This window comes from Sciurus vulgaris (genome assembly GCF_902686455.1).
Source record: "Sciurus vulgaris genome assembly, chromosome: 14".
Lineage (NCBI taxonomy): Eukaryota > Metazoa > Chordata > Mammalia > Rodentia > Sciuridae > Sciurus > Sciurus vulgaris.
The window spans coordinates 41273454-41298058 of NC_136475.1; the positions used below are offsets into that span (position 1 = coordinate 41273454).

General features: G+C 37.9%; 1 protein-coding gene across 1 annotated transcript in view; it reads left to right on the top strand.

Annotated features, from left to right (window-relative positions):
• Window positions 1-24605, top strand: part of DNAH6 (dynein axonemal heavy chain 6) — a 291936-nt gene that overhangs the window by 203599 nt on the left and 63732 nt on the right. The window contains 5 exon segments of the mRNA XM_079109750.1: window positions 2957-3136; window positions 7494-7727; window positions 12632-12767; window positions 14538-14707; window positions 22105-22295. Coding sequence (XP_078965876.1) covers window positions 2957-3136; window positions 7494-7727; window positions 12632-12767; window positions 14538-14707; window positions 22105-22295 — 911 coding nt within the window.

Consider the following 24605-nt stretch of genomic DNA (forward strand, 5'->3'; position numbering starts at 1 on the left):
ATATTAGTGTCACGTCCTCCAGGAAGCCTCCCGAGTATGCACAACTGGAATTAACATCCTGCTCTTTGGAACTTCTGTAGGGCCTATCCAAACTTCTATTGTAGCACTTGCTGTTTACCTTATGTCACAGTTATATTGTTCCATGTCCTAGCTCTTCTGGTCGATGACTGATTTCATGAAGTGGGAATCTATGACTCCAGGGGTTAAAAATGATGGTTGCACACAACTGATGTTCAAAAGAACGTGCTGATAGTATGATGAAGTTTTACATTAAACATACAATACTGCAGTGAATTATTTCTCAGATTTAAGCCATCATTTAAGAAATATATACAAGGAGCACAGCCTATAAGATGATTTTATCAATTCATGAAAAATAAAATATTTTAGGGAATAAAAACTCCCTTTGACATTACTAGACAGGGAATGCATAAGGTTATGTTTTTTGCCTCTTGTTGATGTCAAATCTGATTTGTTTCTTTATATCCTACAGTCTCTTGAGAACTTGGTGTGAAAGAAAAATAAACAAGTTATTCTGGGTCTACCATTTCCCTTCTCTTTTTGTTCGTTTATTGATCTCTATTCTCCTTTCATTCATTTTTCCTTGGGTTTATAATTTCTGGAAATTTATTAATCCATTTATTTTTACATATTATCAGTTTTACATGCAAACTGTTTAAAGAATGAAGGCTTTCTGTAAGGCTTGTTATGATAAACAGCATTCCTTCTTTGTCCCCACTCCCCACACACATCCATGGTTCCCTTCAGCTAGGTAGCTACTTTCATTTTACTCATTAACCTTGCTTATACTTCTAACACCCCCCCCCCACACACACACACACAACCAACCTTTCCATAGCCCAACCTCCCACTGTAATTATTCCCTGATCATAACCTGGTCAATACTTCTGTTGCCTGAGGGTGGAAATCTGGCTGCAAGTGTTTGGGAGGTTGAGAGAGTAAGTCTGCACACCTAATTGTTGTTTTCAGAATGGTACCTAGCGCTCAACTGTTCCTTGTTTCCTCCCACAAAGGGGGAAAAAACTGTCTTATACTTTCTCCAGAGGGGGGGGGGTCTCTCTGTTTTTCTGGTGGGGAAGAGACAACCCTGGCAGTGTGGTGTGGGAGACACAACCTGGGAGTCTTTCAACCAATTTTTATTTTAGGCCCTTCCTACTTCCAGCAGTGCCTGTTGCTAATTCCTGCATCTTTGAGGAGCATTGTGTTTTATAAATTGGTGAATTTCTGGCTTTCCCTTTATGCCAGCTTAAGAATCCATTTTCCTGGGTCTTTCAGTCATGATCACTCTTTGGTATCCTCTCCAACTCCCAACATTTTATGGCTATTTCCTTTCCCATTTCACCCATCTTTGTGGGTCTACACTGTTTTTTAAATTCCTTTAATATGATTTTATCCTGGTTTTAATAGAGAGTGAAGCAGTTGTATGTGTTCTTACTGCCATCTTTTCCTATAAATAGCAGGTTCTTTTATTTATTTTCAAGGAAATGCTTTGGAGACATTCTTTTTATAGAGTAGAGATCAGACCGAGCAACCATTGCATTTCCTGCCACTTTCTGCCTATAGTTTGTACTTCCTCCAACTCCCACAATCCTTATTTTAAAATATGTCTCATATTCTCTAACCACTGCTGAAGCCTCATGTCTCTATAGGGCATAATTTCTACAAAGTGCTTGCCAAACCCAACTAAGGTGTATAATGTTCTAACATTCTCTGACAAAAAGAAGATTCAGCATTGGGTTCTGAATTATCAAGGCTTTGTACTCTTCAGAGAATAAAGAACTATTTGCTAGTGGGTCCCCATGATCTAATTGTTCCCTTACCAACTTCCTTTTTCTACTCATTTGTGAAAGTTTTAGTTGAGTCCAGTAAAGACACTGGGATTCCCCACTTGACTCCACCCTTTCTTTCCCCCAGCTTCCTTAGGAGCAATTACAGGGAGAATTTGAACCTCCTGATTCCCAGACACAGCTTCTGCACTGAATCCCTCCCCTCCTTTACCTGTGGGCTGGCATGAACAAGTCTAGACTTACACTCTTCCTTATGGTAGGAAGCCTCTAGCATAGGTGGCTGTTGAGCACCTGGGAGTTAATACACACCAGATTTCAAAGATTTATATAAAAAATATAAAGCAGCTCAATAATTTTTAATATGATTATTATATAATATTTTGGTTATATTGCATTAAAATGTATTGTTAAAATCCATTTCACTTGTTTTTCTTTATTTTTAATAAATTTAGAAAATTCTGGATTATATGTGACTCATAAGAGACAGGAACAGATGGCAACAGAAAGACAGAGTCTGAGAGATACAGAAGGCAATCTTGGAAAACCCATTGACCAAAAGGCTTCCTGCAAACTCCAAATATAGAAAACCTAAAGAATATCTAAATACCTTAAAATGTCTCCAACTAACTTAGGTTTATAGCACTTCATACCTGGGAGTGTTGGGTAAAGAACATTAGTCATCCTTTTTATCAAGGGTGAAATTTAGGACCACTGTCATCCAGCCTCTCTCCACCCACTCTGTTGGGCATTTTCCAGGGTATCCCTTCTTCCTTCAGACTTTCTTTTACTATGTGTACAGATTATGTATACCATGCTCTGTTCATAAGGCAGGGAGCTATTAGGCATGCTGCATTAGTGTTTCCATTTCAGAAGTAACTCAAATACGAGTCTCAGAGAAGTCTTGCTCCAATCATTTCAGAGCTGATTAAATTGCCTATTTCTCTTCACCCTTCCCAAACTCTTGAGGAAACAAGGGTTAGCTCAGTCAAAAGAAGATCATTGAGTTCTGACCCTCAATCATTGCATCTGGAGTTCCCTTATTACAATCATTAACTCATTCCATTCTTCTTTCCTAGTCCTGACCGGATATATCAAAATTCCCACATTTTTTCTGAATTATATCCTTAAGAACTTATATGTTTATTCAGATCACTTCCGGTGCCATTAAAACCAGACTGAAAGAAGCTGAGTCCACTGAGATGATGATCAATGTTGCTCGTGAGAAGTATCGTCCAGTAGCCACTCAAGGCTCTGTTATGTACTTTGTTATTGCAAGCCTCTCGGAAATAGATCCTATGTATCAGTATTCATTAAAATATTTTAAGCAGGTAAGTACATGGTTGTTGTTAGTGAAATTCATCTCTTTGACTTCCTTTTAAGCCCACTTGTTTCTTGCCTTAGACATGCCATGAGTCTAATTTTCAGATAAAATCCTCCAGGAATTTGGGTCCGCACACATGATTCAAGAGTGTGACCCCACCCATTATGTCTCCTAAAGATTGGGATGCTCTGTACAGAACATTATAGAAGGGAAGAAAACTGCTTTGCAAGGTTCCTTTTTTCTTGGTTCCCTCAGCTAAGCAGCATGCCTGTTTGCCTTCTTGCCTGCCTTTCTTTTGTTTTAAGAGTCACCTCTGCACTACCAGTTCTTACACTTTCTCTGTAGTAGTCCACTTTCCATCTCACTGTTAGTGTTTTTGTTGCAGTTTTTTAACAACACCAGCTTAACCAAACTGATTTCTGTGTCTTTTTTTTTTTTTTTTTCTTTTTAGAATGTTTTATAAAACAACCTGCTCCCTCTTCTACACTGGCTTTGACTTAAAGGGATCTTTCCTTCCTTCCTTCCTTTCCCTTTATCTCATATTCACAGTTGAATTTCATCTGTTCTCTTGTGAATAGGATTTTTTTCCCCTCTGGGTATCAGCACTCCATTATCTACCAAAAGCAAATTAGATGTTACAAAGCTTCAGTAAGCAAAGTAGTTTTGCTAAAGACTTCCATGGGACACAGGAAGTTTTCAGTGCCCATAACACAGCAAAATTTACCCAAGCATCCCCAGCAAGCCCCTCTGTTTACCTCCAGTTGCTATTAGGTTCCAGTGGCCCCTTTCTCTCAGTCTAACCACACATGCCTCACTGGCTCAGCCTTTGACCTTCCAATCCTTCCCTCCTGGCTGTATTGTCCCATCAATTAAAAACAAATAAACTATTATGCATATTTAAGGTATACAATGTTCTGTTAAGGAACAGGTATACATATTAAAAAGGTTACTATATTGAAACAAATAATCATATCTGTTATCTCACATAGTTGCTCATATTTTTGTTTTTATGGCAAAAGCAGTTGAAATATACTCATTTAACATTATTCCAAGTACAGCACAATTTTATTACCTGTAATCCTCATGTTGTATATTAGATCTCCAGACTTGTCATGCTGTATGTCTTCTATTTTGTGGATACAGCCTACATCTCCCCACTTCCTTCCCTACACACTGCCTACTTTCGCCACCCTGTGCAGGGCAATTTAACCTACTCCCACTTTTCTAATCCCTTGTGTTTATACCCATGACCCAATCCAAAAATGATAAATATGGCCTTGCAAGACCACTTTTATCATCACTCACAGTAGAAAATAGCGGAGAACTGAAAGTACATCCTCTTTCTCTTTAGCATATCAGCCACACTGATTCCATTTACATTCCTCAGACCAAGGGGATACTTTTGTGTTTATGGCACTCCCCCTGTTTAGAATGCCTTCCTTCCAAGATTAAATGCTACTTTCTCGAACAAAGCCTGCTTTTGGAGCTACACACATTTGGAGGTTGACCAGGCTGGGCATCTGAAATGCTTCACTCACATGACATGACTGGGCTCTTGGCCTCAGTGCCTTCAGTGACCTTTCCATGGGATGTGACCTCACTACAGGGCAGCTGGGTTCCAAGAAAACATCTCCTTAAAGCAAACGTACAAAGAAACCAAGGTGGAAGATTCAAGGCTTCCTCTGACCTAGCTCTAGATGTCATACATCAGCACTGCTGCTGCTCTGTTGATCAAGCAAGGTCACTAAGGACAGCCCAGATCAGAGAGGAGGGAATTTAGATTCCATCTCTCACTGGAAGGAATAGCAAACAGTTTTAATGGTCTTTCACCCATTTGATATGCTGCATATGATACTTACCTCACATTGCCTTGCATGGCAGGCATCTCCCTCCGGCTGCATTCTGACCTACCAGAAGGCAGGAGTAAAACTTCACCCATCCCTATATCTCACATGGTGTTGACCACATATGTGTTTCATAGTGAAGAATCTGTCTCCATCCCTCCATAACTTTCAAATAATTCTTACTGAAATTGACATATTTAGACAATTCTTATGACAGGAGAGCACGCTTGGTTTTCTTCTAAAGGTCTTAATTGGTAGGGGTTCAGCAACAATTAGAACTACAGGAGAGACCAGATATGAAAAATGGAGAAAAAATGAGAGTCATGTTGTTAAGACATGCCTGGCCTCTCTCAATGGATGTGATCTGCTTTAGCAGCCTTTGAAAACCATCCTTACCAGGGTCAAACCCTTAATTCCTGGAGGCAGAGATTTGTGTTCTCATGTCTCTTCTTCCTTCCTTTAGTTGGTAGGTAATAAAGCCAAGCAAAGCAAGGATTAGTAACTCCTCTAATGCCACCTAAATGACTCTGGTAACACCTTTTTTGTTTTGAAATTTGTGTTTTTCAAAGTTTTAAAGTCTCCTTTAAAAAAAAATGAAGATGCTTTAAAAATAGCTTTGGCTGAGCAGAAAAAGATATACAGAATGAATTGTCAAAGCTCTGGAGTTTTATGGTTTGTAAGGAAAATCAGAAACCCAACCTGTATTTGTAGGTGACAGTATTAGCCAGGACATTCTCAACCTAAGCCATCCATAATTCCATTTCACACTGAAATTCTTTAGGGAATTTTGAGATTTTCTATGTTTTATTTTGGCACCAAAATATCACATATTCACTGGGCTTTAACTTCTGTTTCTTATCAAATTGTTAAAGAAAGTTCAGTCTTCTTTTAGGATGCTATTACCCTTTGTTGACCAAACCTTCAGCACAATTAACAAGGACATTCTCAATTCTTGACAATAAGTATATGCTTTCTCTAAGCCCTTTTAATTTGGGAAATGGAGACCTGTCTTTTAATGAGGACACTGACACAGTCAGGCAGTTTTCCCATTGTGCTGTATTGTGCTCCCAGGGGTAGGTATCAAGAGGTCTGCACAATTGGAGTGCAGTATTTTTATTTTTATATTTTTGAAACTTTTATTTTATTTTTTAATTTTTTTAATTTGTTCCAATTGGTTATATGTGACAGTAGAATGCATTTTAACACATTGTACACAATGGAGCAGAACTTCTCATTCCTCTGGCTGTACATGGTGCTGAGTCACACAAGTAGTGTAATCATACCTGTATATAGGGTAATAATGTCTGTCTCATTCTACCATCCCTCCCATCCCCACTGCCCTACCCCTCCACTCACTTCCCTTAGTATAATCCAAAGTTCCTTCATTCTTCTTACCTACCCCCTACTATGGATCAGCATCCACTTATCAGAGAAAACATTCGACCTTTGGGTTTTGGGATTGGTTTATTTCACTTAGCATGATATTCTCTAGTTCCATCCATTTACCTACAAATGCCATAATTTCATTCTTCTTTAAGGTTGCAGTGCAGTATTTTTAGGGAGAAGTAGAATACATTTCTTGGCACTAATCTGGCCCTCAACTGGCTTACTGTTTCCAGTCCGTTTTGATTTCCCCATGAGCAGCATATCTTGATCTCAGGAATTGAACAGGCACTACCTCACCTCTCACCTTTGCCCCTTCAAGCTGTGTGGTTCCTGAGACCTCAGCTGCATGCCCTCCAGACTGATGAGACTTCCCTAAAGTTTCTGATACATAGTTTCCTTACCCAGTGACTTCCACGCATACTCATGAGTTCAGGCTCTGCTCAACTTCCTTACACAGATTGGGTCCTTAAGAATTTGAGGATCTTCCTTCTGTGCTGTTTGGGAGTTGCAGAAAATGTGTAAGGCCACCTTTGACCCCCTCATGCCTAATCCCTCAATGCCACCATCTCTACTGCCTTCCCAATGTCCTGATAATGTGGGCACCTTTGGGGAAAGGATGTGCTCCCAAAATTTCCAGGTAGGAAATAGTATGGAAATCTCCTTTAAAATCATTTTCTCTTACATTTCAAGACAAATTCTTGCACATTGTTTCCACATCCTAAAAATTATCTTGGGGAAGTGCTAAAGAGTGTATGACCTTGCCCTGCCCTTATGGTTTTCCTCCTAAAATAAAGAGTTTGTCAAATCTGAGTTGATAATGTGAAAAAACCAGTCCTGCCAGGTGACCTCCATTTCCCAAAACTTTCTGTCCCACATCAAGATGATGTATTTTAAACATTGTTAAGAGATTTGTATTGGTCTATTTCTGAAAAATTGGAAAAGAAAAAGAGTACAGAAAATAAATATCACATATCAATTTGGGATGAAGTCTGGATTTTTTAGAGGACAGTATTCACCTCCCATGATGCTGTTTGCTCACTGAACCTAGGGTTGGGAGGCATAGGAGGGCCAGAGATTTTCTTTTTGTCCCAGAAAATGAATTAAATCAGAGATGTTGTTCTCTCTTCCACACAGTTGTTCAATACAACAATAGAAACTTCTGTGAAGACAGATGATCTACAGCATCGCCTGGAAATATTACTGGAACAAACTCTCCTAACTGCTTATGTCAATGTTTCAAGAGGACTTTTTGAACAACATAAGCTAATCTATAGCTTTATGCTCTGTGTTGAGATCATGCGTCAGCAAGAATTGCTAACTGAAGCTGAATGGAATTTCTTTCTCCGTGGTTCTGCAGGACTGGAAAAGGTATCTATTACATATTTGCATGGTGCATGTTATTACAAATAGAGCCCATAAGTACCTACCAGTGCTTCATGGAGACTGATGGAGACTGTGGTAGCTGAAGATTAGACATTTGACTGTGTGGCCCAGTGTAGAAGGAGGTGTGGGTCAGGAGGCCCATATTATTGCTCAGCTCTGCCTCTATTTAGCTGCATGATTTTGGTAACACTTTACCTCTTTATGCAGCAGTGACTTCATCTGCAGAAAAGTGCTGTCAGGAGTAACCAGTGAGTTAGTAGAAGTGAACCTGTTTTTAAAAGTTAACCATCTTGCAAATAGGAAAAGTTAAAAAACCAGCAAAACATAAGATTCACAGATTTGGCAATACTGTTTGTAAAATCATGACTTCTCTTACCTGGAGATATCTCTCACTAGAAATCACAGCAGTACATAATAATTTGATTGCTAGCTCCTGTGATACTGTATCACAAGTTCTACAGTTCCCTTCTTTATGTTCTTTCTTTTGTCTAATTTTCTCTAGCTGCTTGAACAGACCTAACTTGCCTATGTATCATAAACCTGGCACCCCACAGAAATGAGTCCCCCAGCCCTTCCCTGAGATTCCCTCTTAGCTCTACTCTAAACTCTTGGCCTGTCATTCTCAAGTCCTGTCCTTAGATCCTGCACATCTGACATCTGTATCTGTTTTTCAGGATTTGAGCCTCAGTTTATCACTGAGAGGTTGAACTTGATGTTTTCATTTGACTCTCAACATCCCATGCCCCTAAGACAAGCCCCAGGACCTTCCTCCCCAACTCCTGCCCATCTTGCATACAAGCATATTCTATTCATTCTCTTTGGATGTATCTTATCTTCATATAGTTCATATGAACAGAGGGCTTATTATGTGTTTTATGTATATCATCTCATTTATTCTTCTCAGTATTATTCTTTTTTAATATTTGGGGGGGCACTTAACTACTGAACTACATCCACACCTTTTTTTTTTTTTTTTTTTTTGAGACAGAATCTCACTAAGTTGCTTAGGGTCTCACTAATTTGCTGAGACTGGCTTTGAACTTGTGATCCTCCTGCCTCAGCCTCCTGAGTCACTGGGATTACAGACATGCACCCATCATACCTGGCTCAATATTATTCTTGAGTAGATTCCTGACATTATCACTATTACAGATAAGATAATAAGGAAGGCCCAGAAAGGTTAAGTAACTTTATCACAGCAGCCTTGTTTACAGTTTTCTCATGTAGAGGTTTGGAGAACTTTCCAGAATCACACTAATGCATGGCAGGGTCTGATTAGTCTAAGCTTCCAATGTCCTTGCCCATTCCAGTATCAGCTATTTATTTTCATGAGCAGTTTATTTTGAAAAGAAGTTTAAAATATGTTTTAAATACCAAAAAAAACTAGAAACTTAAAATTACCCAGAAATCATCTTTGCAAAAGCCTGTGCATACTTCAGGTATCTGTCACATTTTGGTAATTCTCAAACTTTTAATTTTTATTATATCTGTATGGTGATCTGTGATCAGTGATTTCTGATTTACTATTATAATTGTGTTGAAGTGTCACAAACCATACACATATAAGACAGTGACTCCTTCACCAACCAAATGTCCCTATTTCTCTCCCTCTCCTTGGGCCTCCCTAATTTTAGTGAAGAAGGCATGTTGAAAGCAAAGACAAAACAAAAGCTAGACCTTTTGTACCAAACAGTAAGCGAAGTTGTGAATGCAAAGGAAAAGTTCTTGGAGGAAATTTAAAGCAATACTCCAGTGAATACACAAATTTATATATATATAATATTATAATTTTATATTATTTATATAATTATATATACATGTGTGTGTATATATATACACACATGCATATATTTTATATATATATATATATATAAAGAAAGCAACTATATTGCTTGTATGGCATAAATATTAGTGTTCTAGATATATCAAACTAGCCACAACATTTCCAGAGCAAGAATCCAGCTTTCTTCAATTTGTTGAAAACCGAGAGAGATGAGGAAGCTGCAGAAGAAAAGCTCGAAGCCAGCAAAGATTGGTTTGTGAAGTTTAAAGAAAGAAGCCACCTCCACAACTTAAAGTACAAGGCAAAGTAGGTGTTAATGTACAAGTGCAACAATTTATCCAAAAGATATAGCTAAGATTTCCAATGCAGATGGAACAGCATTTGGTTGGAAGAAGATGCCATCTAGGACTTCTGTAGATAGAATGGAATCAATGCCTAGTAGCTTGAAAGATTCAAAGAACAGGCTGACTCTCTTGTTAGGGGCTAATGCTGGTAGTGGTTTTAAGTTGAGTCAATGTTTATTTACCATCTCAAAAATGCTAGGGCACTTAAGAATTATACTCTGTCTACTCCACCTGTGCTCTATAAATGGAACAACAAAATACAGATAACCTGATTTACTGCACTGCTGAGGGGAAGAAAGTATTCCTTTCAAAATATTACTGTTCACTAATAATGTACCTAATCACTCAACATCTCTGGCAGAGATTACAATATTGATGTCTTCATGTCTGCTAACACAACATTCATTCTACAACCCATGGATCAAGAAATAACTTTGACTTTCAAGTCTTATTACTTAAGAAATAAATTTTATATGACTACGGCTACCATTGATAGTAGCTCCTTTGATAGATCTGTACAAAGTAAATTGAAAAGGATTCAACATTCTAGAACCCATTAAGAACAATCTTGAACCTGAGAGGAAATCAAAGTATCACACAGAAGTTTGGAAGACATTGACTATATCTTTCATGGATGACTGAGAAATTCAAGACATCAATGGTGAAAGAAACTGCAGATGTGGTAGTTACAACAAGAGAACTAGAATTTGAAGTGGAGTCTGAAGATGTGACTGAATTGCTGCAATCTCATGATAAGACTTTAACAGATGAGGAATTGAATTTTATGGATAAGCAAAGAAAAGAGTTTCTTGAGATAGAATCTACTTCTGTGAACATGCTATTGACATTGTGGAAACAAAAAGGGATCTAGAAATATATTAACTTAGCTTATAAAGCAAATCAACAGTAGGGTTTCAGAGGAGGGACTCTAATTTTGAAAGAAGTTCTGTGTATAATATGCTGTCAAACATCAGCATATTCTACAAAGAAATCTTTTGGAAATGAAGAGTCAATGGCTGCAGTAAGTGTCTTTGTTTTCTTATTTAAAGAAATGAAACTAGGCACAGTGGCACAAGCCTGTAATCTCAGCTACTTGGGAGACTGAGGCAGAAGAATTGCAAGTTTGAGGCCAGCCTCAGAAATTTAGTGAGATCTTATCTCAAAATAAATAATTAACCAAACTTTTCTATGTACATATATGAATATATCATAGTGAATTTCACCTGTATGTATATCCATTTTTTTAAAAAAAACTATAAATAAATATAAGAAAGATCAATAGAGTAGAGGAAAAGGAACAGGGAGGGAGGAGGAGAGGGTTAGGGGAAGTACTAGGGACTGAACTGGAACAAATTGTATTGCATACTTTTTATAATTATATCAAAATTAACCCCAACATTATGTATATCTATAATGAATCAGAAAAGGACTAGTGATATAGGTCAGTGGTAGAGAGGAAGGAAGGAAGGAAGAAGGGAAGAAAAGTAGGAAGGAAGGAAGGAAGGAAGGCAGGCAGGAAGACAGGAAGGAAGGCAGGAAAGCAGGAAGGCAGGAAGGTAGGAAGGAAGGCAGGAAGGAAGGAAGACAGGAAGGAAGGCAGGAAAGCAGGAAGGCAGGAAGGTAGGAAGGAAGGCAGGAAGGAAGGAAGGAATTGACACTCCAGGGTTCAGCAACCACTATCTTGATCAGTCAGCAGCCATCAACTACAAGGCAAGATCCTCCACCAGTAAGGAAATTATAATTTGCTGAAGGCTTAGGTGATTGATAGCATTTTTAGCAACAAAGTATTTTTTAATACTTAATGGTATGTACTTTTTTTAGACATAATGCTGTTACACACAATAGACTACAGCTTAGCATAAACATAATTTATATGCATCAGGAAACCAAAAAATTCATGTAACCCACTTTATTGCAATATTTATTTTATTGCAGTGATCTGGAATTGAGCCTGAAATATCTCCAGAGTATCCAAAGTACTCCTGTATAGTTTCTTTTTGAGAGAATTAAGTCTTCCAAAATTGACTGTGGTAATGATAGCACATATCTGTTAATATACTAAAATCATTAGACTGTATATTTTAAATGGGTGAATCATATGGCATGCAATTTATATCCAGTAAATCTGTTTTACATATTCAGGAAATTCTCAAAGAACTAGTTTAAGTCTGTAATCACAGCCGTTTCTGTCTTTTTTTAAACTATTTACCCACATGTAAGTGCTTCATGGAATATTGTCAGATGACATAATAATCTTCCTAGAGGTATCTAGGATTGAAATAATTAGATATGCACTCAGCACAGCTAATGTAATATTGTTACTTGTTTTGGTACTGATATTGCTCCACTGCTCAGCTTTCCTCACCTTCTAGGTGAGATTATCCAGAATCTGCTTTGGACTCTAGTTCAATAGAAAAAAATAATAATTAACTATAAGAATATTTGTGGAGTTGAGGAAGACTGGTATAAGATGTTGGAGAAGAGCCCAGAGGTGGACTTAACAGATTTAATTTTAACCCTTCTCCAGATCAGCTTTGTTCTCTGCAAATGTCAACCTGAAAAGTTTTTGTTAGCTGCACTTCTCTGCAGAGGTCTACTATATCTTATTACTTGTTCCAGAGAAATGGTTGTTTAAAACCATACTATTGTAGCTTGAATTTTCACTTAAACAAGGTAAAAGAGCATTTTATTGTTACCTTTATGAATTCTTCTTCTTCTTCTTCTTTTTTTTTTTTTTTTTTTTTTTTTCTGTTCTCTGGTAGGATCGCCCTCCTAAGCCTGAAGCTCCCTGGTTATCTACTGCCATGTGGTTTGCATGCTGTGACTTAGAAGAGTCATTTCCAGTTTTTCAAGGACTTACACAATATATATTGGTACAACCTATTTCCATATGCTTAGGTAATATCACCAAAAAGTCTGCTGTAGGATGTTTGTAAACAGAGTCTTGAATCCTAACTTCAATGTCTCCTTTAAGCATCTTCTGAAATGCCAGTATTTTCTACTGGGAAATTATTCACCTTTATGAAATTGAAATAACTGTTTTCACAATGTCTTGAGTTGAATGTTTGGCCCATCAATTTTCAGCATTTCATGTTTATTATTATACTCCTTTTAAAAGTACAGATTTTCCTATAAATATTGCTTTGGCTACATTCCATAGTTTTTTAAATATTTTTTTTTTAGTTGTCAATGGAACTTTATTTTATTTTTAGGTGGTGCTGAGGCTTGAACCCAGTGCCTAATGCATGCTAGGCAAGCCCTCTACCACTGAGCTACAACCCCAGCCCCAGTCCATAGATTTTTAAAAACATTTTATTAAAGATAACATACATAAAGTATAAAAATCAAAATTATACAGCTTAATCAACTATCACAAACTGTATACACTCATGAGCCATGACCCAAATCAAGAAATAGAACAGAAGCAACATCCCCAAATCCCCTCATACTGCTTCACAACACCTTTTCCTTTTTCCATGAAGAAAACAACTACTCAGAATTAAAACACTCTATATTGTTTTCCCCACAAGTCTTAACATGTGGCCTTTTCAATTCTAAAAGAACATTTTTTATTTCAAAACCACTTAGGATTTGGGGATCATCTTTTTATATTATATTATGGAAATTATACTTATGGTTTTCATGAAATTGATTCTTTATAATCGCTTATACTTTTTTGCTGGTACATATTTCAATTGGTACATTTTCATTTGTATAATATGTTTCATGTGTGTCATTTCTTGGATTTAAGTTTCTAAATATAACATTTAGCTCAAGCTTTTCAATTATGGTATTATTTTTCTGATTTTCTCTCATTCTTGATCAGAGAGGCCAATTAAGATGTGCCACTATTTTTTTGCAAATTTCCCTTTGTAATTTTGGAATCTTTACCATTATTTCTTTGGAAATTATACTATTATATGCAAATAGATTGAGATTGTTATCTTTTTAATAAATGTTTCCTTTTTAAAGTATTCCTCCTTACTATGAATAATATTTTTGCCTTAAAATATGTTTTCTAAATATTATGACAACAAACTTCTCTTATTAGTTCCCTCTGTATATTTCTGCTCTTTGTTTTCAATTCTTTCATGTTATTATCATATTCCTGGTGTATCCTGCTTGGGGTCTTGTTTCGAGGCATGTAAATGTCTCTTTTTAATAGGCAGATATTAATACATTTATTATGGTTATTGGTCTATATCAATTTTTCTTAGCTGGGGAGGATTTTATCCCCTACAGGACATTTGGCACTATCTGGAGACATTTTCATTTGCCACAATTGAGGAGGTACAACTAGTACCTAGTAGGTAGCAACCAAATATACTGCCTAATATCCTACTGTGCTCAAAATAATCCTTCAAAATAAATAGCTACTTGGTCTAAAGTGTCAGTATTAGTGAAGTTAATATTTTTAATGTATTTCTGTTCTCTTTTGGAGACTTTGAAGGGGATTGGAGGCAAGCTTTTTCTTTCTTCTTTCTTAACTTTAAGTGGATCATCCATACTCTTTTATTTACTTAGACCGCCTTACTAATTTGAAATTTTATTTGGACTTTTTAAAATTATTCATACTTCTAATATGATCTTTTTAAATTACCAAATGTACATTTATTTTATTTCAAAGTTAAATCATTCAAATTAAAGCTTTTAAAATTGTGTTTCCAGGATCTTTTGAGACTTATATTAATTCAAAGGAATTGGAAGACTATTTTGAATTTCAAAAGGAAGACCAATCCATAACACAAGAAAAAGAGTCCATACTCCTGGATTTTTGGATCTCAGAACTGAGTTCTTTCCATAAACTAATTCTTATTAAATGTTGCAGAGAAGAAAAGGTAGGTTTCTTAAAATTAAAGAACTGGGTTATAACTGTGTCTACTAAAGCTCACCAGTTAGTTATTATTCTTAAATTTGTTTGAGACTAACAATGGCCAGGTCTCTAAAAAATAGAGACTCTGTATTTTTACTGGAACATGTTGTTTTATACAGAAGACAATGAAAGGAAAGACTGGAGAGCCAGCCAGGAACTTCATCATCCCTTACCTACTTTGTGCTGTTAGAGAACTTATGCCATCTGCATAAATGGTACAGATTGAAGTGGTCTATGTGAGAAATTGTGGCAACCTGAAGTAAGACACAAGTAGTAGATTAAAGAGATGGAGGGGGATGTGACGAGGTGACTGGTGTGGCTCCCATTTTCTGTTTTGGTGCCAGTATGGATAGTTGTACCAAGAACTAAGCAAACATGAAAAATGTGTCACAGAAAGATATCACTGAGTCTACAGTGCCTGTCAGCTCTCAGGGTGGATAGCAGCTCACTTTTAGGTAGGAAACTTTAGAGAGAGATTTGGGTTAGACACAGAGATTTGGGAATCATCAGCATTGAGTTGAAAAGTGAAACCATTACAGTTCTTGGAACTGTAAAGGAATAATACATAGTAAAATAAAGGTTCAGATGGACGAAGAGTGAAACTCTTAACAAGAACCAACTTTTAAGATGCACAGAGGAATGAAGGGCTTTGAGGAGGAATGAAGGGCTTTGTGAAGGAATGATTCACAAGGGCAGAAAGAACAATATGAGAAAGAAGTATTGCAGAGGTCAATTAGATATGGAATTTCAATATGCAAAAGTTATCAACAAAATGAATGAAGCATTGCAGTAGTTTCAGTTTTTATATCTTTGCATACATAATCCCCAATTTTATTTATTCTGAATAAATGGTAAATATTACATTGGAGAGAACATAGCCTATTCAACAAATGGTGCTGGGAAAACTGGAAATTCATATGTAACAAAATGAAATTAAACCTCTGTCTCTTACCCTGCACAAAAATCAACTCAAAGTAGATCAAAGACTTAGGCACTAAACAGAGACCCTGCACCTAATAGAAGAAAAAGTAGGTTCAGATCATCTTCATCATGCTGGCATAGGACCTGACTTCTTTAACAAGACTCCTAAAGCACAACAAGTAAAAATAAAAATCAATATGGAATGGATTCAAACTAAAAAGCTTCTTCTCAGTAAAGGGAAACAATCAGTAATTTGAAGAGAGAGCCTACAGAATGGGAAAAAATCTTTCCCACACACACCTCGAATAGAGCACTGATCTCTAAGATATATAAAGAACTCAAAATACTTAATACCAAAAAACAAATAACCCAATCAATACATGAGCTAAGGAACTGAACAGATTCTCCACAGAAGCAGAAATACAATCAGTCAACAAACATATGAAAAAATGTTCATCATCTCTTGCAATTAGAGAAATGTAAATCAAAATTGCTCTAAGATTTCATCTCACTCCGGTCAGAATGGCAATTATCAAAAATACAAACAATAATAAGTGCTGGCAAGGATGTGGGGAAAAAGGTACACTCATACATTGTTGATGGGACTGCAGATTGGTGCAACCACTTTGGAAAGCAGTATGGAGCTTCCTAAGAAAACTTGGAATGGAACCACCATTTGACCCAGCTATCCCACTCCTCGATTTATAACCAAAGGAATTAAAATCAGCATACTACAGTGATGCAGCCATGTCAATGTTTATAGCAGTTTAATTCACAATAACTAGATTGTGGAACCAACCTAGATGCCCTTCAACAGATGAATGGATAAAGAAACAGTGGTATATATACACAATGGAATATTACTCAGCCTTAAAGAAGAATGAAATTATGGTATTTGCAGGTAAATGGATGGAACTAGAGAATATCATGCCAAGTGAAATAAGCCAATCCCAAAAAACCAAAGGTCAAATGTTTTCTCTAATAAGTGGATGCTGATCTGTAGTGGGAGGTAGGTAGGGAAGAATGAAGGAACTTTGGATTATACAGAAGGGAGTGAGGGGAGGGGTGGGGCAGGTGGAGATGGGAAGGATGGTAGATTGAGACAGACATTATTACCCTGTATACATGTATGGGGAAAATTTTTTTAAATAAATAAATTCTTCCAAGGGAGGGAGAATGATATTTATTTACCTGCTAAGAATCCGAATGGTGAGTTTGGGAGGCACTGGAGGAAAATGGAAGTTGTTTCTTTAGGAAGAGAGATAAAAATGGGAGAGGGAGAGAGAGAGAGAACTAACTGGAACTAACTGGAAAAGGCTAAAGAATAGTTGGCAAATATTGATACAGCTTTGAAGAACTTTTTATTGAACACAGAAAATAGGTTGTGGGGTTAACTTGGGATACATGTGATTGCAATAAAAGTAGAGAAGATAAAGCACCATTGAGAGAGTGGGTAAGAGAAGTTCTGGGAAAAGGAAGAAAAAAGAAAACACTTATAAACAGAAAAGGAAATTTCTTTGGAAGCAGATAAAGTTGGACCAGAGATGTAGAAGGTCTGGAAGGATGAGACTAATCAAGGTTGAGTAAAATTTCTAATGTGGAGCAGTTCCAAGTAATGACGTCCTGAGGTTAGCCACAGGTGTGGGTGACTGTTCAGGATAAGATCATGTGCCCTGGAGTTAGAGGTCAAGGAACTGAGATTAGGACGGTGAATGTCCACATGGGCTGTGAACCTCCCATGGACTCTGACGCTGTCAAGAGAATACCTGGGACACAGTTGGTAAATCATTTACATTTTGTTCAATGGAACCAACATATAATGAGCCAAGTTGAACCAGTGAAAATGGTACAGTGGCTACCAGACTGCATGATGACATAAATGAGAGGATGACTCGCAAAGAAAAGGGAACTTCAGAGATAAAACCATGAACACTAGAAAATTCTGAACTACGAGAAATTTTGCAGTCATTTCTTTAGCCACCCATTTTGTTTGATGTTTGCTTATTAAGGGAGAAAAGAAGATAAAGGATGAAGATTTTAGAATACAAAAGATGTAGGAGACAAATCACCTAATCTCTATGTATAAGCTTTATTAGATTTGATTTAAACATACAGTTATTTAAGCATGCATACATATACAATTTAATATCAGAGAAAAGAGAACACTATATGTTTGGTGATATTAAGGATTTACTTTAATTTTTAGATGTGATCCATGTGCTGTGGTTATGTTTTTTAAAGTCTTTATCCTATATAAACATTGAATTACTTAAGAATAAAGTGATATCATGCATTAGATTTGCTTTAATATAAGCCATAGGGGTTAAGGAATGGTTGGATTTATCAATGAAACCATGATTGGGCATACCTTAATATATGTTGAAGCCAGGTTAAGTATTAGGTTCATTATTCTTTCATTTTATGTATGCTTAAAATTTTCCATAATAAAAAATATTCTAACTCCTAGTCATATCCTTCAACAACTGGGCCGTCATAAGACAACTCTCCACATATGATCAAAGTTACAAATAGTAGACAGTTATACCAATTTGAAAAAGGTTAATTGAAAATTCTTACCAAAACATTCAACCTAAAATCTTATAGGTTATTCTACCAAACAAAACTGGCTTCACAAATTAAGATGGAGGAGTCAAGAAAACAGATTAGTGTTCAGAAAAACAGAGTTAGACACTCATTCCAGAGAAGCCAGGGACTAAATCAGTCAAGACAATCGATAGGATCACACTGAAGATTCAAGTATGGCAATATCATACCAGCCATACTTCCTCCCAATTATATTTAGAACAACTTAGAAATTGGGGTTTGAGGGTAAAGAATTCAAGTTTAATTTCAAAACTGAAGATCTGGATTCCTATGCAGAGGTAGGGAAAATTACCTACAGAAACTTTAAAATCAAGACAAGATTTCTATGGTGAAGGATTTCAAGGTACCCAACCTGTTTTCCCAGAGCTGTTCCTGAGCAGGTCAAATGATCCTACCTGATGGAGTCAACTGCTCCTTTGAGAGACAGAGAATACAGGTGGCTTCCATGGAATTCTACAGTCTTGTGTGTGCACGTGCACACAGACACATACACACAGACAGACAGACACACACAGACACACACACACACACACACACACACACACACACAGCCTCCTACGTAGAATGTTTAAACACAGAGATGAAATTTCATTAAAATATAAAACTCTTGGTAAACCTGGTGGTAGGCTTATTAGAACTGTATCAGAAAATAGAATGCCTGTCATCTCAACAGTTCTTTATTTAGCATAAATATTATTGGCACCTATCAGGAAAAAATTATTCCACATTTGTACTAGAAAGAGAAAAAAGAAACTATCATTTAGTTCAGAGATTGCCTGATAGAGAATAGTTCATCACCACAGAACCAAGCTAATTAAAATCCTCCACACCAGTATTCTCAAATTTCAGTATGCTTCAAGTCACCTGGGAGGCTTATTAAAATGCAGATTGCCGGGAACTACCCCCACAGAGTTTCTGATTCAATATGTCTGGAGTGAGCCTAAGAACTCCTTTTCTGACAAGTTCCCAGGTGCTGCTGCTACTGATCCTGCAGCCATATTTTTAAAACCACTGTTTTGAAGTAATTAAATGTATATAGGAAGAAACTATTATTCTTGAAGCAATTAGAGGGGTGAGGATATTAGGATCTAGTCATGACCTACAGAATTATTAGTTTCCAAGGTTAGATCCACCAGGAACTCTCAGCACGAAACTAATGTTTCTTCCTCCACCTAAGGAAGGTGGCAATTTGAGATCCAATTTCCTGGATTTATAGTGTCACCAGGATTGCCAAGGATGAACTGTTCTCACTCAGAGCAACGATTGCAAGGTTTTCCCAACTTGGGAGATAACAATCGTAGGAATGCACCTTTAAATCTTTGTTGTGAATTCCACTATGTGCTGATTGTTTATTTAGGCAAAATATCCCATGAAAGAAAAATTCCCCACCACATTCTCACATTCTCATCAATGTATGGTACTCTGCTTGCTAAAAAAAAAAAAAAAAAAAAAAAAAAAAAATGCATTATAGAGGCTAATCAAGAGTTTTACCTAAAAATGTTAAAAATGCCATTGAGCTGTTGTAGATATATTCTCTGATCATGTATAGAAAGACCCTCAAGTGTTTTTTTAACAGTTTTACTGAAGTATAATTCATGTATCATAAAATTGACCCATTTAAGATACTCATTTTAATGACTTTTGGTATCCTCATAGAGTTGTGCATTATCACTCAATCAATTTAGAACATTTTCATTACCTTGAATTACCTATAATCATTATCAACCAATGCCATTGGCACCACCCCAAGGCAACCACTATCTACTTTCTGTCTCTACAGATTTGTATACCAGGCTTTTAAAATATATTATTTCATTTAGCTTCATGTTGTCAGGGTTTGTCCATATTATACCAGGTGTCAGTATTACATTCTTTTTTATCAAGAATAATATACCATAGCATGGATGTGCCACATTTCATTTTTCCAGTCAACAAATGATGTACATTTATGCTGTTTCTACATTGTACTATATGAGCGATACTTCTGCCCAATCATACACTTGATTATGCCCATTACTACTAATATACCCATTATTACCAACAATGCTGCTTTAAACATTTTTGTACAAGTGAGTTTTTGTGTGACAAGTGTTTTAATGTTTCCTGGATAAATACCTCGGAGTGGAATGGCTTAATCATATGGCAACTCTGTGTTTAACTAAGGAGCTGCAAAGATGCTGCCCCATTTTACCTTCCCACAACTATATATGAGGGTTCCAATTTTTCTGGATCCTTGACAACATTTGTTATTACCTGTCTTTTTATTACAGTAATATTTCCATATCGACAGTTTTAAATTTCCATGGTTTCGGTTACCCAAGGTCAACAATAGTCTAAAAATATTAAATGGAAAATTCCAGAAATGACAAATTATAAGTTTTAGATTGCACATGGTTCTGGGTAGCATTATGAAATCTCACACTATCGCTACACCCTGCCTGGGATGTGAATCATCTCCTGGTCTAGTTTACTCATGCTGTATACACTACCCACCCATTAATGGCTATTGCTTACTAGCTAGCCATTTCAGTTATTAGACATATTGACTCTGTAACATTGACAGTTTCAGGCATCCACTGGGGAGTCTTGGAACATATCTTCCACAGATAAGGGGGCACTACTGAACTGCCATCCTAGTGAGTATGAGGTGATATCCTGTAATTTTACTTTGCATACTCCTAATAACTATTGATAGTGACCATCATTTCTTGTGCTTACTAGCTCTTTGTAGAGATGTCTATTAAGATCCTTTACCATTTTAGTTGTATTATTTGTTTTTATTTTTGAGTTATAAGAGTTCTTTACGAATTTTAGATATGATTTGCAAAAATGTTACCCCATTCTCTCGGTTGTCTTTTCACTTTCTTTCCAGTGTCCTACGAAGCTTGAACATTCTCTAACTTTGGTATCCAGGTTATTTATTTTCCTCTTTTATTGCTTGTGCTATTGGTGTCATATCTGAGAGACTTTGTCTAATCTAAGTTGGGTTGTATCTCACATGCTAGGTGAGGATTACCATAACACTTCCTAATTTATAGGGGCAAACACCTGAACACCTTTTCCCAGTTGACCACAGAAGGGCATATGATCCTAGGCCATATCTCTAGACCAGGTTGGGATACTTCCTCACTTCATCTCATCAGGGAGACTTTGTATTAGCTCACATCATTACAAGAAGGAGGATGAACACAAATAAGATATTTTGAGAGATACCACACTCACATAACTTATAGCATATTGTTATGCTGTTTTATTATTAGCTATTGTTAACCTATTAATATGCCTAATTTAGAAATTAAACTTTATTATAGGTATGTATAGATAGGAAAAAACTTAGTATTCATAGGGTCTAGTAATAGTCATAGATTTATGCATCCACTGGAGGTTTTAGAACATATCCCTGGTAGATAAATAGGGACTACCATAAATAGAATGATGAGAAACTTCCCTCTTATCCAAAAGTTCTTCTTGCTCAGTGAAGTCATGAGAATTATGTGAACAGATATTGGTGTACAAATCCACCAGATTATATCCATAGAAAGAAGTCTACCCAGGACCGGGGTTGTGGCTCAGTGGTAGAGCACTTGCTCATCAAGTGTGAGGCACTGGGTTTCATGCTCAGCACCACATAAAAATAAATGAATAAAATAAAGGTCTATCAACATCTAAAAAGAATATTTTTTAAAAAAGAAGCCTACCCAATCACAAAAAATCAAGTGCAGAAGTATAGAGCACAACCACCAGGAGTCAAAGGGGAAATTTAGGTTAAAAGTGTGAATGCACCTCATCCAACTTACTATTTCTTAATGTTTTTTTCCTTCTCTTTTCAACTTTCAGGTGGTTTTTGCTCTTACAGACTTTGTAATAGAAAATCTTGGAAAACAGTTTGTAGAAGCACCACCTGTGGACCTGGCTACTCTGTACCAAGATATGTCATATAACACCCCGCTGGTGTTCATCTTAAGCACAGGCTCAGATCCCATGGGAGCATTTCAGAGGTTCGCTCGGGAAAGTGGGTATTCAGAACGGTAAGGTCACATTATGCAGTTTTTATCTCTTTGTTAATTTGTCTTTGTTCTTCCCTGCTGTGGAACACGAACTCTACCATTCTGGTATTCTTCACACACACACAAAAAATTAAGATGTGTTAATATTTCTCTATGTATATAATTAAAATAGAATAAAAATCATAAAAGCTATAAATTTCATTTGAGCAGAATGATTACTTAAATATTAAAGTATAAAATGAAGTTGGATACTGATTGAAACTTTTTTAGTATTTACCTGCTTTTTTTTTTTTTTTTTTTTTTTTGTAGTGATGTGGATTAAACTCAGGGGTGCTTTATTACGAGCTACATCCCCAAGCCTTTTTATTTTTTATTTTGAAATAGGGTCCCACCAAGTTGCCCAGACTAGCTTTGAACTTATAATCCTCTTATTTCCACCTCCTGAGTAGCTGGGTCTTTCTCATGATGGCTTCCAGCTCTGATGCAGCCTGGTCCCTGGACTGAGAATTATAGGGATGTGATGAATCCAATCTCTTCATCTGGAGTTTATGGCCTGCATTAGTTAGACTGCTCCACAGAAACAGAATCAATAGGAGAGATTGTATGTGTGTGTGTGTGTGTGTGTGTGTGTGTGTGTGTGTGTGAACTTTCCATCACTATAACAAAATATCTGAAATGTGTGTATATACATACATACATGTGTATATGTGTGTACATGTATATATATATATATATATATATATATATATATTTTTTTTTTTAATAAGGAACTGACTACACAATGATAGGGACTAAGAAGTCCCAAGATCTGCTGTTAGTAAACTGAAGATTCAGAAAAGTTGATGATGTGTAGTTCCAGTCTGAGTCCAAAAGCCTGAGAGCCAGGAGAGCTGTTGGTACAAGTTCCAGTCCAAAAGTCAGCTGGCTCTTTACAACAAGAGCCAAGGTTTCAACCTGAGTCTAGTGGCTAGAAAAGACCAGTACCTCAACTCAACAGTCAGGAAGGATGAGTTCCCTCATACTCAGCCCAGCTGAGTGTTGAAAGCATGACCCAAGACAGACACAGAGCCCACGTAACAATAATCTGGGGGGATTCAAGATGGCGGACTAGAGGGTGGCTGCATTTCGTGTTGCTCCAGGACTCAGGACTCAAGAAGAGGAGATATAGAGAGACTTGGGACCAACTCAAAGCAGCCGGGTGAGTGTCTCCCATTGGGGAGGCCTCCCGGACGGGGCGGTAGCCCCGAAAGCAGGGAACTTTGTGAAGTAGAGCTGCCGGCGAGACGCCCCTCCCCCCGCTGGAGCAGTGAACGCGGACAACTGGGAGCATTGGAGAGGTGGCTGCTCACCACAGCGCTTGGACTCGGCGCAACCCACCCGGGCTCTGGGAGGCTGCCCAAAGGAGAGGGTGCTCGGTGAGCTGTTTGGACTGAAAGCGACCACCCCTGAACACAGGGGGCTGCCCAGAGGAGAAGGAGAAATACGGGCTCAGCACGTCGCTTGGACTTGGAGCAGCTGCACCAGGGCTCTGGGCGGCTATCCGGTGGAGCAGTGTGGTGAGTGGTTTGGACCCAGAGCATCCGCTCCTGAACACAGGGGGGGGGTCTGGAGAAGGAGGAGCGTCGGGGTGCTTGGGCTCGAAGTGACTGCACGGGTGGCAGTCAGGACGAGAAGGTGCACAGTGAGTTCCTGGGACTCGTGATGAACTCACCAGATCTCTGGGTGACTGCCTGGTGGAGAAGGAGGTGCGTGGTGGGTCACTTGGACTTAGAGCGACCGCACGGAACACCAGGTGGCTGCCGGAGGAAAAGGCGTGTGGTGGGTCACTGGAACTCGGAGCGATCTTAAGGGGCTCCAGGTGGCTGCTCAGAGGAGGGGCCGCATAGCCAGGCGAAAAGTGCAGAGCAGGGTCCCAGGGCCTACGCGGCTTCTTGGTGGAAGAGCCCCACAGACAAACTGAGGGGCGGAGCGAAGGCTCCAGGACTGCAGGCAGCTTCTCTGAGGAGAGGCAGCCTAAGGAGATTTGTCTGCGAAGGGTGAGGCTTCCAGACCCAGGAGGTAGGTCCGGGTCCCTGGGAACATTGCAGAAGAAGGCTGCCCAGCCCAGGCGGTAGTTGTGAATTGAACGGAACCTCTGGGAGGGAAACCGACCAGCGAGACCTCCCCACCGGGTGAGTCCTCCCTGTCGGGTGAGGTTCTCCTAAAAGGACTGTAAAATCAGAGACACAGGCCCAAACTGGCCTTGCATCAGCCCTCATCCTACTTCCCCTTTGGATGACCATTCATCAGCAAGTGAAGGTACCTCTGCCCACTAGCAGGAAATATACCCCA